Source organism: Martes martes, assembly GCF_963455335.1.
Source record: "Martes martes genome assembly, contig: scaffold_139, whole genome shotgun sequence".
Lineage (NCBI taxonomy): Eukaryota > Metazoa > Chordata > Mammalia > Carnivora > Mustelidae > Martes > Martes martes.
The window spans coordinates 52,100-68,976 of NW_027666521.1; the positions used below are offsets into that span (position 1 = coordinate 52,100).

Below are 16,877 nucleotides of genomic sequence, written 5' to 3' on the forward strand. Positions count from 1 at the left end.
GTGTTGAAAAGCTGGCCACATCTATGCTCCGTGCAAGAGACTGGCCTCTGAGTCCCAAAGTCACAAAGAATTTGAAAGTGGGAGGAGAGAGGCCAAGACCTCAGAAGATGGACGGTGCCCTACACGGTCAAAGCAGCCTGCGCGCACTTGGCCCTTAACCAGGGGAGCGTGCTCCGTGGGGTGTTGGTGAGGACTAGGGGTGCCCTTTGGTGGCATTTCCCTTTTGGGGTCTAACCGGATAGAGGGCATTGGGCACCTGCCTTCAGACCACGGAGAAGGAGGCAGATCAGCCTCGGGGTCAGCACGGGACAGACAGCACACGGGCGGGTGTCCTGGGTCTCGCATTCAGCAATACTCTGCCCTCTCCTCTGCTGACCATCTGGGGGACCCCAAGCCAACGTCCTAGGGAAGCCGGGAAGTGGGGATCACGGGGCTGCGTGGGGTTGTCAGTATGTGAGCGTGTCTCTGGACATGTGAGTGGGTGAAGGTTTTGTGCCTGGGAGGGTGAGTGAGTGTGTGCGTGTCAGGACATGAGGGTGACTGAATCACTGTGTGTTGGCTGGGGGGTGTTGGCTCTGCTCCTGAGTGGATGTGTCAGTGTATGTGAGTGGCTAAATATTCTGTGGCTTAGGGCGGTTGGAACCCGATGGTGTTCGTGTGTGTGCGCGCGCGCGTGCGTGCGTGTGCGCGCCCACGCGCGCGCGCGCGCCTTTCCCTGCAATTTATGCTTCCGCCCAGCTACCTGGGCCAGAACGACAGGGTGATCTTTCCTACCTTCCCTCCTCCCACTTTCCCCTCTCCGACAGTCCCTCCACAGGGCCTGGCCCCCACTCGCTCCCGCTGTATCTGGGGCTGAGAGGATGACTGTGTCAGCAAGGGCCTGGGCCCCTTGTTTAGAAGAAAGGAGAGCCCTGGCACTGGGGTTCAACGGAGTAATGAAACTACAGTCCCACCCGTGCTGTGTCTGAGGTCATCCACCAGGGAGCATCTCTGGGAGACGGTCATCGCCATCCACCAAAAGTTGACACTGGACATGTTTGGCCCTGGCTCGTCCTTCCCTTTCTTTGACCTCTGTCATTTCCCCAGGGAAGGCATGGGCCCTGTTAGCTGGCCTTTCGCTCATCTCCTCTCCCTGCCCACCTCCACCATCCCTAGGGGAAGGACCTCTGCCACGCTGGGATGCAGTCCCAGAGCTCGTGTGACCTGGACCTCTGGGCCAGCATACGGCCCCACCCCTTCCACGGAATAAGGATGCCGGGGCAGAGTAGTAAGCATCGACGGGAATCCCATGAGCTCAGGCTCCCCACCTGCCCCTTTCCATGAAGACGACCGTGTGTGAGCGTACACACAGTAACACACATAAACACGGTTGACGTCGTTTTTCCACATTTCAGTATTTTTACAGGGGGCCTCAATCGGCCCTGTGTTTCTCCCAGGCACCAGACTGGAGGTGTTCCCTGTGGGAGGGACCAGGCTGATCATCCGGCTCCATCTGAAGGTCCTGGACTCTTTCCGGGTCAAGGGCAAGGCTTCTGCGTATTCACCTCAACATGCTCAAGTTCCCTGGGAGAGACGGAGACACAGACACAGACACACGGGCACACAGTCACCCGGGCACACATGAGGCGGCCGGTGAGTATCCTCTACGGGCCACACGCAGGTTTGCTTGAGGGTTTCAAGGCCCTTTCGGGGAACGGAGGCCATTCTCCCCTGCCCCTCTCCCCGGCCCTTGATGGCGATCCCCCTACATTTCCTCCACCCACATAGCAACGGTATCTGTGCACGCTCTCCAGTGTTCTCTGGCTGATTGCGGTGGGCACAGGAGATTGCCCAGGGAGATGACTGGGAGGACTCTACCGATGAACACACAAAAGCGACGGGGTGACGCATGAGCCTTTACGCCAGGGAACGCAGACATCTGCGCCAAGGCTGGCAAGAGGTGCTTAGGTGGGCTCAAAGCTGAGGCGGTGGCGAGGAGACCTGAGGGCAGGAGTTCACGGCCAGGGAGTGGCACTTCCCGCAAGGCAGCTGCTGAGCCGACTGCTTCTCCGGCTCTGCTCACTGGTGTTGCCTGACCCGCCTGCCTCAAGCTTCCCAGGCAGAACCAGTTTGACACCGCCCTCCCCGACTCACGGTGATGCCCTTTGGACACGGGGTCACCGCCTCTTGAGTGTTCCTCTAAGCCTCCGTTTCTGCATTTGCGGAGCCCAGCTCCCACGGAGCCGCACGGAGCATTTTCAGCACCCACGCCCTGGGCGTCTCACCTGCCCTCCTCTCAGTTCCCTCTGCTGGGGCCTTCTTCCTCACGTAGTACTGCAGGGGATCGGGCCACAGGTCGTCCATGATGATCTGGCAGGGGAAACGGGGCAGGGCTCAGATGCACATCCCAGTCCGCTGGGGAGCACAGGCAGGTTCACGTGCGCGGTTTGTCACAGGGACCCACCTCAGCTATCCTGCTAGGCCCGGCAAAGCTGTGGTCAGAGAACCAGCTGAAGAAGTTAAGGCTGCTCTTGTGGCGTCTGCGGCTACAGGCCTCCTGTTCGTAACAGTGGTGCCACTGGATGGGAGTGGAATGAGACGGCTCGTACCCTGCAGGAAGAAGGGTCCGTGCGAAGGCGCTGGATGATGCATCAGGTTCAACCCTGCCGCCTCCACCTGCTGCCGCCCATCCACGCAGAGGCCCCTTACCAGCAGCCCTGAGGACATACTCCTTCTCAACGACGTCGTTGCGGAAGTAGGAGTTCTCGCGAAAGAAGAGCAGGATCTTGCGGCCATCACGGGGAGACTCGAGTTCCTCCACCTGCCGGGCGGCAAAGTGGGGGAGAGGGTTGAGATCTCTGTCCAGCAGACCCTTCCCCTCCTGGCCTTGGGGAGGAATCGCTTCTGTTACCCCCTCTTCTCCCATCCCCCAGGCCGGGCCTCCATCTCCCGGGCCAGACCTTCAAATCCGTCATGGAGCCAAGTATGCCTTCATCTTGCTCACTGAGCATGGCTGACATCTGCGGGTGGTTCACAAACTGCTTCGGGTCAAGGACTCTCCGAGGGCTGGAGAAGAAAGAGCTACAACAACAGAGCAGGTCTGCACAGCAAGTGCGCCCTGCATCTCCCCTCCTACCACCGGGACCCACTCCACCTCACAGATTGTGTCAAGGGCCCCTGCGCCCCCGCACGGCCTGCTGCATTAGTTAGTTAGGTAATTCCCTGCTGGGCACTAACACAGAAAGCTGGAAATCCTCGGTGACATCCCTGCCCACCCACGGCCCCCTCCCCGGCACATCGAGGGCAACCTGCGGCCCCACCAGGGACCCCCACCCGGAAGCAGGGATTCGAAACTGTCGTGATCACCGAGGCATGAGCCAGGCCACCACAACGCAGGCCCCCTGCCACAGGAGTCTCCTGCGCTAGCCCGGCCACATTGGGGTCCCTCCGTGAAGGTATCAAGGATACAGCCTTGGCCCAGAAGCCAGGGATGCCCCGGATGAGGGCGCTTCGGTGGTCCAGGTGACGCCGTCGCCTCTGCCAGAACCTGAGCTTGAGCCCAGAGTAGGCCCTGCTGGCGTCTTTGTTCATGGGCTCCAGCTCTGACTGCAGGGCCTCGAGGGCCTGGAGCGGGGACGGGGGCGGACCTGGCCGTGCCTCTGGCCGTTCTTCCCCTTCCTGCTTCTCCTGCAGCTCCTGCGCTTCTCGCTCCTTCTGGCTCTCCTCCCAGGCCTCTTCCCTCCTGTCTTCCTCCTCCTCATCCTCCTCCTCCTGCACCTCTGGTACCTCTGCAACCTCATCCTCAACAGCCTCATCCTCCTCCTCCCTCTGCTCCTCCTCCTCCTCCTCTTCCTCCTCCTCCTCCTCTTCCTCCTCCTCCTCTTCCTCCTCCTCCTCTTCCTCCTCCTCCTCCTCAGTCTCCTCGCCCTCCTCAGCCTCCCCCTCTTCTTCAGCCTCACTGCCAACCTCCCTAGCCTCGTCGTCCTCGTCCTCGTCCTCCTCCTCAGTCTCCCCGGGGTCCTCCGCCACCTGGACCACCGCAAGCTGCCACACCAACATTACGTCATCCCCCACTAGCACAAGCTCCACCACCAGGATGGCGCCCTCTCTCTCCCAACGGCCCTCCTCGTCCTGCGCTGGCTCTGCCGCCATCCCCACGCCTAGGCCCAGCAGCACCTTCACCTCTCTTCTGGGGGTGGGGCTATATGTCCGCGGACAGCCGCGTCCCGATGGACCCCTCCCTCGACGGAGTCGGTCAGGATTGGGGGGCAGTCCCGCGTCCCATGTGGCCCCCAGCTGGGGCAGCTGCGGAGGAACGGAGCAGGAGGGGTGAGCACGCGGCTCCCGCAGGCGGCCCGGCAGTGGAGCTCCGCGGCCCAGCGAAGGGGGGACGTCAGCCGTCTCCTCGCAGAAGCCACCGGAGTCTGGGACGCATGCGCACAAGGGCTTCCGGCCAGGAGGCCACGGGGCCGAGGTGGAGGTGGCACGCGTGGGGCCTCGGCGCGAAGGAGGCCTGATCCACGCCCAGGACAATGGCCGGACCCCAGGTGCTGCCAGCGGCAAGGCCGTGGGCGTGGCCGCCACAGGCCCCGCCCCTCACCCCCTGCGGGAGCCGGCCAGGGAGGCAGCCAGTGCGCCTCCTCCAGGGTGGCCTCGGGCTCTACCTAAGGCGCCCCAGGCCCCAGGGCCCACAACCCCCTCCCCTCCATCCCGTGGCCTCCTCCAGCCCGCTCTCCACCCGGTGTTTGTAGCCTGTCAATGCGAAACCGTCCCTTGCCCTTCCCCAACACGATCGTCCAAGACTGAGGACAGCGTATGCACCACCGGGAACCCTGGCCTAGCGTGCGTGGAAACGTCAGCCCAGGCATTGCGGAATAGGGCCATTCCAGGAGACAGAGGTCGGAAGCGGTCTGCCTGTTCGGGGCACGGGGCTAGGGGGCGGGGGTTCGGCCACAGTTTGCCCCCAGGCCACGTCCTTGGCTGCTCAGGAGAAGAGGGACCGAGAGTGCTCAATCCGTCTCTCCGCCTGTCCTTTCCCCATGCTCTGCTCTCCCTCTTCCCCCGACTCGGTGTTTGTCTTCAGGGCGCTGTTTCTCTGCCCACTCTCTGGCCACAGGGTCTCTGGAAGATGAAGGCTTCAGGAAGCAAGATGCAGAAGCCTGTCCGAGCACCTCCTTTCCCATGAAATAAAAGCCCTCTTCTCCTCTGTGACTAGCCACTGGTCACGTGACCAGGGAAAGGGTCCCAAGCTGGGTGCCCCCGACACAAACACACACAGACACACACACACACACACACACTTACCCACAGACACTCAGTGTGTTTGGCATGGAGCACAGAGGGAGGCGTGCCTTTCGTGCAGCCAAGGGCATCCGGCAACGTGAATCCGGATGCCCCTCCCCTGAGACAATGTCTGGGTGAACCCTGTGGATGGGCAGTTGGGCATTCTGTCTGGCGGCCAGGTGACTACAGTGTGCACCCTTTGGAGGCCGGAGGCAAGAAGCTGGGGCTGGCTCCCAGGTGACACAGCACGTACGCACGTACCTTCACTTCAAGAGACTGAGTGTCTTCCGTTGCATTCGGGCGAAACCACAAATGCCGTGGGGAAGGCCTGCAGAGGAGAACACATCTTCTCTAGCCTTCCCCTGCGGGCCACCAGGTCAGACCGTGAGCAGAACTTGAGGCTGGGCCGTCACGTCCCCAGGGCTGGCCCGTCACGTCCCCAGGGCTGGCCCCCACACGTGGAGAGAGGATACCCAACGTGTGGCTTTGGGCCAACAAGGTAGGCTTGGGGCAATTTTGGTGTGCAGCCAGTGCAAGCCGGTCTCCCCCAGCATTACAGGAACAGACGGGTTTCTTACACCACACCTCAGTCATCTCAGTCGTCAAAGGGCCACACGTGCCGCGTCCTGTACACGGAGGTGCCTGTCGTGGTTGCTCCGGCGGTTCTTCACCCTCCACGTGTCCCCGGCAGGTCCGTACCGACTCTTGAGGCCACGGCATCTTCTGTGCCCTCGCACAGGTCTTCTTCGGCTCCGTCTCCTGAACCGGCGGTGGATGCGTGGCTCTGCGCCATGGCTCCACTCCATGGGCGGCTGGACTAATGTTATCGCGGGGGTTCGAGCTGCGCAGAGTTCATGCCGGCTGCCTTCTAAGGTGCCAGCGGTGTTCAGTACAGCCGAGTGCTTACACACCCGTGTGTTCAGACCAAGGTTTCTTTGCGTGCCCACAGGTACCCGTGTGGGCAGCTGGCTGTAACACCGAGGGAAAGGGGTACACAGGCGTGGCCTTCCATGTACACACACGTGCATGTGGAAGCGCGTGCACGGACAGACCTATTCCGTTCCCGGCCGGGTCTGCGGTGGGTTTGCAGTGGACCGGATTTCATACGCACCCCCACGGCCTTGGACTGTGGTTTCCACGTGTTCGGCCATCATGTGGATGATCTCCACGTCCACTCGCAATCCAGGGAGACAGACATTCATGCAATGACAGACATCTGGCATTGCCCCTGCTAGGGAAGGAACAGGAGAGGGGCCAAAGGACAAGAGGTAAGCAGCCTGGAACGGAGACCTCACGGGAGGCTGGGTTTCAAGGGCACCTCCCTTGTTTCTTGTCCCGGTCGCCTCGACACACGTACACTGGAAAGCACACACGCATTCTGGGCGCCCCATCCCTTGCCTGCGAGACCACATCCGTGGAAGACCGTTGCCCTGGGTCCTCCAGTCCCGTAGCAAGCGTCCGTCTCCCAGCAGCTCTGGCCATTAAGCCCCTGGAGCGGGCGGTCTTCTTCAGGAGGCGCTCAGCCCTCTTGCGCCACGTACGTGTTTGCCCTGAAGCTGCCCTGAACTCCAGGCAGATGTGCACGAGCCACATCCCCTGGTTTGCACCCTAAGGCCCTGGGAGGAAACCCGATGTCCTTATGATGCGCCCAACAGCTTAAGCCATGCGACCTGCGGCAGGGGTCCAATCCTAAACACCTCTTTCCGGGGCAGGCGGGGCATCCCCCAGTCAAGGAAGCGGAGCGCCTGTGTTTATGGGAGATACCTGGGAGGCGCTTTAGCGGCACCGTCCAGCCTTTCCTCTCCCCTGTAGAGCTCGGCAGGCCCTTCCTAAAAGCCCCGAGGAGCGAGCCGCAGAGGGCTCTAGGGAAAGTGGGTGGGGCGAGCGCAGCACGTTCTGGGGTCCTCCACGTCCGGATCCCCGCGGGCAGCCCCGCTGCAACCGTCAGCATGCCTGGGACTTCCCCTCCATCTTGTCGACACGATGAATCCCACGGACTGGCCTGGGGGAGCTGTGAGGCTACTCTCCAGCTTAGGCGACAAGGAGACCAGAAGACGTGACGATGGCCCCAGCAGTCTTCCTTTGGCCCGTTGCTCTCCACCACCCTAGAATTCTCCCTGAGGGGCTGTATCGGACTTGAGATCCCCAACTTGAGATCTGACCAACCGCGGGCAGACTTGCTGACGTTCAGGCCCGAACCGTGAAGCCGGCAGGGTTCCCGAGCCCGAAGGCCAAACCCTCCTCGACCTACACCTAGCTGCCGGGGCCGCCAGGAGGGAACCCAGTTCCCCAAGGCAATGAGGTCAGGACTCCACAAACAGCATGAGATGTCGGCATAGCACCACAGGGGCCGCTGGGAGGCTCTGCCGGGATCCATTCGTGGGCACACGTTGCCAGATCCCAAGCCCAGCTGAGGTGCAGGCGGTGGGGAACGTCGAAGACGGGGTGAGTGCAGGGCGAGCGGACGGGGAGGGGCGAGCCCCGGACTGGTGAGAAGTGGTGCTGGGAAACCCCTGTTGGCTCAGGGAGCAACAAGCTGGGTGCCCCTCGCTGAGGCAGGGAACACGTGCCTGTGGGTTCAGCTCCTCTCCTTTTCGTCCTCCCCGCCTGGTACACAGGAGGTGGACAAGACCGGCCCAAACAGGAGAAGAACAGAGTCCAGGATGGCCTTTCTACTGGGAGGAGAGCTCCCCGCAGGGCTCTTTCCTCTGGAGGAACGTGCTGCTCACGGATTCTTTCTTATTCTTTGCTGCCTTTGGCTAATCAACACAGAGGCGGGTACAAGGTTTGAGCCCCTCTGTAACACACACTGAGACCCCTAGGGTTTTCCCACACCGGCACCATCCGTGCAAGCTGCCTCGATGGGTGGTGTGCTTGACACGTGCCTGCCTTGCCTTGGCCCGTGTGCGTTTTGCGGCGAGAGGGGACAGAGAACCCTGAGTAACCATGGAATGCACACAAGGTCTGTGTGTCAGGAGGGACGTGGCTGCACTCCGCCACTGGCCCCTTTCTCCATAATCAGCAGAGCGGGAAGTGCCATGGGCCCTCTCCTTTCCCGACCAGGGACTCCCAACACACTCATACACACGTGACCCTGTCCAAAGGCTTGGGCACACATCACAGACACACACACTCACACACACACACAGACTCTCGACACCCAGACGTGCATGAGGCCACACAAAATCACACTCACGTGTTCTTCTAAACACAGAGAAACACGTGATGCGTCTGTGCTCGTCCAAACACACGCACATACCCTGCACACCCACACATGATCCCTGAAACCAAGTCATCGAGATGGCACATGCATACCCCCCCCACACACAGACTCACGGCACCCAGGCGTGCATGAGGCCACACGTAACCAGACTCACATTTTCATCTAAACACAGAGTGACATACAAGACACGTGTGTTCGTGCAAACACATGCACATGCTACACGCACCCACACATTATCTCTGATACAAAGGCGTGGAGATGACACATGTGCACAGACACACACACACACACACACACACGAAAATGCAAACACACACCCACAAGCTCCATTCACACACACGCACACACACAAACACACACACGCTCAAGGAAACCTACTGAACACACTAAACTCACACTCATCGGTATTAAATTCAGGCTTGTAACAGCAGCCCTTGCATACAGACACATAGGGGCTTGTAAACACGAACACAGACACACACACACAATGCATACGACTCACAGAAGGTCTCCGGCAAAGGCCTACACATACAGTCCCGGCCCCAAAATACATACACACGTGTGTCGCGGAACCATCATACTCACACACGGAAATGACCACATCAAAAACCCCTGGCACAGAGGCATACACAACTGACGCCAACACATCTGAGCATGCACACTCACACACACACACACAGAACACACGCAACCACACACACACTCCCCTGAGGATAGAGAAGCACGTAAGCAAAACCCATGGTCTACGTCATCCTGGAACACACAAGTAGCCCATCAAGTGTGCACACACACACACACACACACACACACACATACTCTCCTCGAACCCACTGTACACACTGTGTACACACTCGCTCATATTGATCTGAAGCATGCACACCATCCCTTGCCTGCAGACACATAGGTGCTTGCAAAAACACCCAGAACAGACCCAATTCACACGAGGTGTCCGGCACAGGCATACGCATGTGGCACCACCATAAAAACCATTACACGGGTGTGCCCAAGAACACTAACACACACACCCCAACACATCCACAAACTCCAGCACGCAGGCATACGCTACTCACGACGTTACATCTGAGCACGACACACTCACACATAGTCCTGAGGGTACAGAAGCATGTAAGTAAAACACATGGTCTGTGTCATACAGGAACACACACGTAGCCACTCAAACAGGCACACAAACACACACACACAGGTTCATGCTTCTGCAATCACACAGAGCACACCACACACAGTACACCAAACACACACACAGAGCACACTCAGGCATGCATCCCTGCCTTCCCAAACACACACGTGCGCTTGCAAGCACACGTACACACAGACAACCCATACAAGGTCTCCGGCACAGGCGTACGCAGTTGACCTGCTCAAAAAGGAAGTATGCCCGTGATCCCCCGCAATCCAGAAACATCCACAGAATCTGACACGCAGGCATTCTCAAGGGTCCAAAACACACACTCATACGCGCACGCCCTGAGGATTCAGACACATGTGAGAAAACCACACGTCCTCCCTGATATAGAAATGCACAGTCAACCGCTACACTCACACGCACGTACGTGCACACGCGCTTAAGCCTGCCTAGGAAGGGTGGGGTTCTCTCCCCAGGCCCAGCCCTGCTGCGCCCGGCCCCCAAGCTCTCCATCACGCCCACCCATGGAATCCAACAGGATGGGGGCTGGAGGATCCCACCAGGCTGATTTCCTCCTTGCCATTTCCCGTGCCCCCGACAGAAGCCGACACATGGACCCAAAGGGCTCTGTAACTTGTTTATGGCCCTTCCCCCTGTCCCTGCAGCATTGGGCAGGATACTCTCTAGCGCCGCCCCTGCTGATCCTTGTCCCTGTTTCTGTCCCGTGCAGGCAGAGCACCACGGAGACGAGCCCATCCATGTCTCTCAACGGTGGAGGCCTCATCAAATTCGTCTCGGTGGTCAAACTCGGGTGCTCTCTGATGTCCACTTCCACACAGCGGCCATGCCCCGACACATACACACACGCATCACACACACACAGAGACAAACAGGAAAACACACACAAAAATCTTAGCTATTTGTGAAAACACATGCTGCCGGGATCGCCAACGTGATGTTGCGAGCCCGCCTCGTCCCCGTGGGATCCCTGTTCCTCCCCAGCGAGGGCGCCACGACCCTCCTGTGGACGGCCTAGGGCCATTTCCCAGGATGTCCGTATGGCTGCGGGAGGCCAGGCGGTGCTCAGGAACGTGGAGGGCAGCCCGGGAGTCGTGGCCCACGACGGGGACGGGACAAGGAGCCCGACTCCCCAAGATAGGCCGGCCATCCCCAACTGAAGGCGTTGGCAGGAGGACCGAGAGAGGGGCCGACAGCCACGGGAGACAGTTCAGGAAAAGGCGGTGGCGAAGCCTTGCTTCGCCCGATTGAGCAGGGATTTGCCGGCACACAGCATGGGGGGCAGGCACCTGCCGGACTAGACACCTCCTCCGCCCTGTGGGTGTGCTCTGAGTGGCCCCAGGCTCACTTCCCACCCTGCCAGCTGCTGCGTGGGCCCAGGCTCCTCTGAGCCTCAGTTTGCGCGCCATGAAACTGACTGTCCCCGGGCACCCTCCCCACACAGTTCAGGACCCAGCCCTCGGGGCTCCTTACCGACAGGTCTTCCTCTCAGCTCACTCCCATGGGCCGCCTTCCGGCCTAGGGTAGTACTGCAAGGGATTGGGCCACAGCTCTTCGATGATGATCTGGGAGGGGAAAAAAGGCCAGGTGAGCGTGGGGCCCCCGGCCCCGGTCCCCAGCAGCCGGGGCCCCAGCATCACCGTTGCGGACGAAGGCCGCAGGGGCCTCACCTCGGCCATCCTGTTGGGCCCCGGGCAGCTGGGGTCACACAACCAGTTGAAGAAGTTCAGGCTGCTGCTGTCTCGCCTGCGGCTGGCACCTCCACGTTCCTCATCCCAGAACCACTGGACTGGGGTGCAACGAGTCGCCCTATATCCTGCAGGACGAGGAAACTTAAGGGAGGCCGTCCATGGCCAGGGCCCCACGCCCGCTCTCGCTCCCAACCTACAACCTCTCCCCCTCCTGTGCCAAATCCCTCCCCCGCCCCCAGGACCCCATACACCTCCCTTCCCGTTCCCGGGGCCCACGTGCCCGGCGGCCCTCCGCCAGCTCCCCTGAAGCTCAGGCCCACTCTTACCGGCGATGCTAAGGTGATACTCCTTAACGATCACGTCGTTCTGGAAGTAGGGGTTGCTCCCAAAGGAAAACATCAGCCTGCAGCGGTACTTGGGATGACCCAGCTCCTCCACCTGGCCCAGCAAAGCGAGAGGAGGGGTAGGGGGAAGGGGACTGAGCGCGGCTCTGAGCAACCCTGCCGCAGCCCCTCCAGCTGCAACCCCACTCCCAAGGCACCACCGCCGGCCTCCGTCTCCAGGGCTAACCTCTAAATTGGTCATGTAGCTGAGCAGGTCTGCGTCCTGGTCACCTGTCACGGCTGATATCTGCGGGTGATTCAGGATCTGCCTTGGGTCAAGGAGCCTCGACGGCAAGTGCTCCGGAAAGAGAACCGGGAACCACCCGGGAACCCCCCGGCCCTTCCCGACCGAGAGCCAGGGACCGAATGGGGCCTGTGCACAAACAGAAGGCACCGCCACACTCCCAGCCTCCTCAGCGCTTGCCCTTTCGTCACCCATGCTCTGCCCTGGGGCGGCAATGGGCTTGGAGGATCAACAGGGTGAGGCCAGGAGCCTGCCTGCTTTGCCTTCCCACGTCCGTCTGGCCTGTGCCCGGGGCCGGCTGGGCCAGGAGGCGGTCAGTCACCACGCTGGATGTCTGGATGGGCTCGGTCCCCCGCTCACGGCCGTGTTTGCTTGTGTGCTCCCCTGAAGCCCTGGGCTCTTGAGGGACCTTCTGTGCCCACAAGGGGGCTGCTCCGCTCACTTGCAGCATGGCTGCACAGCCAGGGTGCCAAGCAAGAGCCTGGCAGGGTCAGCAAGAGAGGGAGGAAAGGGGTAGTGTGGGAGGACGGGGTGCGAAGGAGGAGAGAGAGAGAGACAGAGACACCCAAACCCCGAGGAAGAGACTTGCAGAGGGACGGCAGGCGGGGAGAGAGCGAGCCAGGGTGGGGGACGTGGAGACGGAGAGGCAGGGAGGCAGGAAACGTGTCTGTGAGCACCTGGGCCAGGGGCCTCGGCCCGCCTCAGTAGGACCTGCGGAGACAGAGTTTGTAGCACCCCTGCACCGTGTCCAGGGCCCCGGGGGCCGCTGAAGTCGGCCAGCCCGCTGACTGACCCTCAATGAGTGCAAGCGCACAGAACTCTAGGTCTGCCGTGACCTCGCCAAAAAGACAGGTTGGGAAGGACCGGGAAGGAGGCGCGCAGCCTCTCCATCTGCCCCACGCACCCCCCAAATCCTTTCCTTGCAGCATCTGCTCTGAGCCAAGTGGGACCGGGCTTCACTAGGAGTCCAGAGTGTTGACCCGGGTTCCGCGACCGCAGAGGCCTGTTGGGGTGCTGCAGCCCCAAAGCACTGGCCCGGACCTTCTGCTCAGGCAGCAATGCACAGGTCCCAGCCCCTGCCTTTCCCCCCAACGGCCCACTCCCTCCCCGCACCCACCTCCTCCGGGACCACCCTCTGCTGGCCCCTGCCCCTCTGCTGTGCAGGAGAAGGCTGGGGCCACTGCTCCCGCCTTGGGCCCACTGCTGCCTGGGCGGCCTACTGCCGCGAGGTGCCCAGCGCTAGAGGCCTGGGGCCCACGGCTGGGGGAGCGAGGCCCATCCCCGCAGCTCTCCTGCCCCTGGCTGAGGCTCTGCACCCTGCTGCCCTGCTCCCACTCTCCTCCACAGGTGCCCAAACCCAGCCAGCAGGCTGAAGGATACGGCGTGTGCCCAGAAGCCAGGGATGCCCTGGATGATGGCCCTTCTTCGAGCCAGGTGACCACTGCGCTTCCGATTCCTCCTGCGCTTCAGCCGCAAGTAGGCCCTGGAGGCTTGGGCATCCACAGAGCGGAGCGCTTCCTGAACCACCTCCAGCGCGGCAAGTGCGGCCCCGGCTGGGTCGGGCCGGGGCACCGGCTCTGCCTGCCACAGCTCCTTCGGCCTCTCGACCTGCTGTGCTTGCGCCGCCTCCTCGTCTTCCGCCGCCAGCACGTCCTCGACTTCCGCCGCCAGCACCTCCTCGACTTCCACCGCCAGCACCTCCTCGACTTCCACCGCCAGCACCTCCTCGTCTTCCGCCGCCAGCACCTCCTCGACTTCCACCGCCACCACCTCCACCACCAGCACCAACTCCGGCCCCGCGCCGGCCTCCTCTGTGCCCCCCTGGGCCTCAGCTTCCCGCACAGCCTCTGCCACCACACCCGCAGCCTCGAGGGCCAGAAGCGCCCCCGCGTGCCCGCAGGAGCCGGTCTCCCTGAGGGCCCCCGCCTCCTCACCGCCCCCGTCTGCGACCAAGGTGCTCCAGGATTCTGGGGCAGCCCCGCCTTCCCCGGACCTCGACTCACTCTCCATGTGGCCCTGGCCCTGAGCGCCGGCCGCTGGGGACTGAAGGCGAGGGAGGCGGCACCGGCAGTGTTCAGCTGCAGCGCCCTGGAACGCCGCTGGGCGGCAGCGCCTAGCAGAGTGCGCGGGCCTGGGGCACGCATGCGCACAGGCCCCCGGGGCGGGCGGTGACGGGGCAGACACGGGCGGGGCAGGGGTGTGGGGCGGGGGGAGGCACGCATGCGGCCTGGGCCGGATGGAGCCCCCGAGCCCCGCGCAGGACGCGGCGTGCTCCCGGGTCTAACCCGTGCCAGGGCAGTGGGCGTGGCCACCACCCGCCATGTCCCTTGGCCGCGCCAGAGCCCGCCTGGGAGCCCGCCCGAGCCCCTCCACCGCGGTGGCCTCCGCGCCTCTCAACCCCAAACGTTCTCTTCAGAGACCCCTGTCAGGCCTTTCCCGCAAGTGCCGTGGTATCCCAGCCCCACTCGTCCCTTTCTCGTCCGTCCGTCTGGGGCCCCTCGGCTGGCGCCAGGAATTGAAATCCGGCGGCTGAATGCCGTGTGTGCCCGCCGCGCGAAAGCCTCCCGCGCTCCTTCTTAGGGGACCTGGGGGAGAGCCCGGGGGGCATCAGCTGCTGCCCCACCTGCGCCCCGTCACTGCCACGTGGCTTTCGCCCTGGGCCTGCCCGGTGGTGCACGGCGCCAGGAGCCCGCCGCCAAGGTGCTGCGTGCAGGGGCCATCCGCCTCCCCAGCCCCCCACCCCCCATCCCCCGCCCCAGCTTTCCGGAAGAGAAGGGAACTGCACGCCAAGTACTTTCCCTGAAGTTACTCTGCAAAGAGCCGAGGTCCCTGGCCACCGGGGTGCCTACAGAGCTGCTAAGCCGGCCCCGGTGAGGTCCGTGATTGCGACTGGGCAGCATGCGACTGGGCCAGGCTTTCAGTCCAAAGAGAAACTCTGCAAATTCCTCTGCCCAAGCCAGTGGTAAAACTTGCTCCCAAGGTGCTTTCCTCTGAGCGGCCCCTTTCGCTTTGTTTCTGTGTCTCTTTTCCTCGTTGCGTTCTCCTTCTCCACCTGACTTGCATGCAAGGGCTCTTGTGTCTTTCTTCCAGCTCCGCTCCAAGTTCTCCCTTAGACTGTGTCGGTGGCTGAGTGGAGTACCGTGCGGGGAGGGGATGGCCAAGTGAGCATGCACAGCACAAGTGCCCTTTCTCTGGTACTCCCCACGTCCTTTGAGACAAGACCACACCTCACTGAGGTCTGCTCCGGGGGGCGGGGGCGGGTGCTGTGGCGGGATAGGATGCTTGCCGCCTGAGGTGTCAGGGAAGGCCTCGTGGGTGATGGCAAGGCCACCAGCGTTGCGGTTGCATCGTGGGAGGGCCTCCATTAGAAGGAGTGGGTCGGTGTGTCCTGGGGGATTTTGACCAGAAAGACGCAGGAGGAACTCCCTTGGCGTTAAGTGCAGGGGCTGTGGTCGCAACAAGTGTCACAAACGCCCCTGCAGGGAGTAAGATGCATGGCTGTCTATGGGGAGAAGAAACAAATGTCTGAGACAGTCCGTGAGACAGCTCAGACTTTGGAATTACTGGTATAATCCAAACTGACCCAGCACTTGCAACCTTGCCCAAACCACTAGAGGAGGCTCCTCTGGTGTTACCGCAGGAACAGGAGCACAGCCTTGGAGAGGGAGAAGGCTGGGGTGGTGACAGGGGGAGGGGGAGGAGAGGGAGACTGGGAGGAGAGGGAGAGAAGCCCAGAAGGAGAAGAAGAGCTGGGGGAGAGAGGGGGAATGGGAGGGAGGGAGAGAAGGGAAGAGAGGGACAGGGGCAGGAGGGAGAGCCGTGCGCAGGGATGGGGAGGGAGAGACAGGCAGGGCGCGGCGAGGAAGGGCGGAGGCGGGGAGGCAAGGACTGGTCTGCCCCCAGCTGAATTCATACTTTGCGAGGCATGTAGACCCAAAGGACACATCGCCTGTGAGGAAGGGGCCACCCACGCGTGGGGAAGCAACAAGTCGGCTGAGCAGAGCTGAATCCAGTGGTGTCAACCAGGGCAGCTGTCACGTTTCCCGAAAACATGAGACAGCAAATGGGGAAGTCATGGAGGAATAGAGGGTGGAAACAGCCAGGGAGTACACAGACACCAAGTACTGTGATTGTGGACTGCCCTGTGTCAGTAACGGGGCTGGTCAGTAACGGGGCTTCACAGCACTGGAGTAAGATGTGGACGACAGCAGAACGGGCAGGTGTTGAAAAGCTGGCCACATCTATGCTCCGTGCAAGAGACTGGCCTCTGAGTCCCAAAGTCACAAAGAATTTGAAAGTGGGAGGAGAGAGGCCAAGACCTCAGAAGATGGACGGTGCCCTACACGGTCAAAGCAGCCTGCGCGCACTTGGCCCTTAACCAGGGGAGCGTGCTCCGTGGGGTGTTGGTGAGGACTAGGGGTGCCCTTTGGTGGCATTTCCCTTTTGGGGTCTAACCGGATAGAGGGCATTGGGCACCTGCCTTCAGACCACGGAGAAGGAGGCAGATCAGCCTCGGGGTCAGCACGGGACAGACAGCACACGGGCGGGTGTCCTGGGTCTCGCATTCAGCAATACTCTGCCCTCTCCTCTGCTGACCATCTGGGGGACCCCAAGCCAACGTCCTAGGGAAGCCGGGAAGTGGGGATCACGGGGCTGCGTGGGGTTGTCAGTATGTGAGCGTGTCTCTGGACATGTGAGTGGGTGAAGGTTGTGTGCCTGGGAGGGTGAGTGAGTGTGTGCGTGTCAGGACATGAGGGTGACTGAATCACTGTGTGTTGGCTGGGGGGTGTTGGCTCTGCTCCTGAGTGGATGTGTCAGTGTATGTGAGTGGCTAAATATTCTGTGGCTTAGGGCGGTTGGAACCCGATGGTGTTCGTGTGTGTGCGCGCGCGCGTGCGTGCGTGTGCGCGCC

At 61.8% G+C, this 16,877-nt stretch overlaps 1 protein-coding gene across 1 annotated transcript; it reads right to left on the minus strand.

The window, feature by feature from the left end:
• Positions 1-1,365: 1,365 nt before the first annotated feature.
• LOC308337957 (testis-specific Y-encoded protein 10-like) lies at positions 1,366-14,109 on the minus strand (the record flags this gene model as incomplete). Its single annotated transcript, XM_080831512.1, has 7 exons — positions 1,366-1,563; positions 2,265-2,349; positions 2,444-2,589; positions 2,689-2,800; positions 2,940-3,017; positions 3,448-3,767; positions 14,031-14,109. The coding sequence occupies 7 exons, from the start codon at positions 14,107-14,109 to the stop codon at positions 1,541-1,543; spliced, it is 843 nt and encodes a 280-aa protein (XP_080687638.1). The 3' UTR covers positions 1,366-1,540.
• Between the last annotated feature and the right edge of the window lie 2,768 nt (positions 14,110-16,877).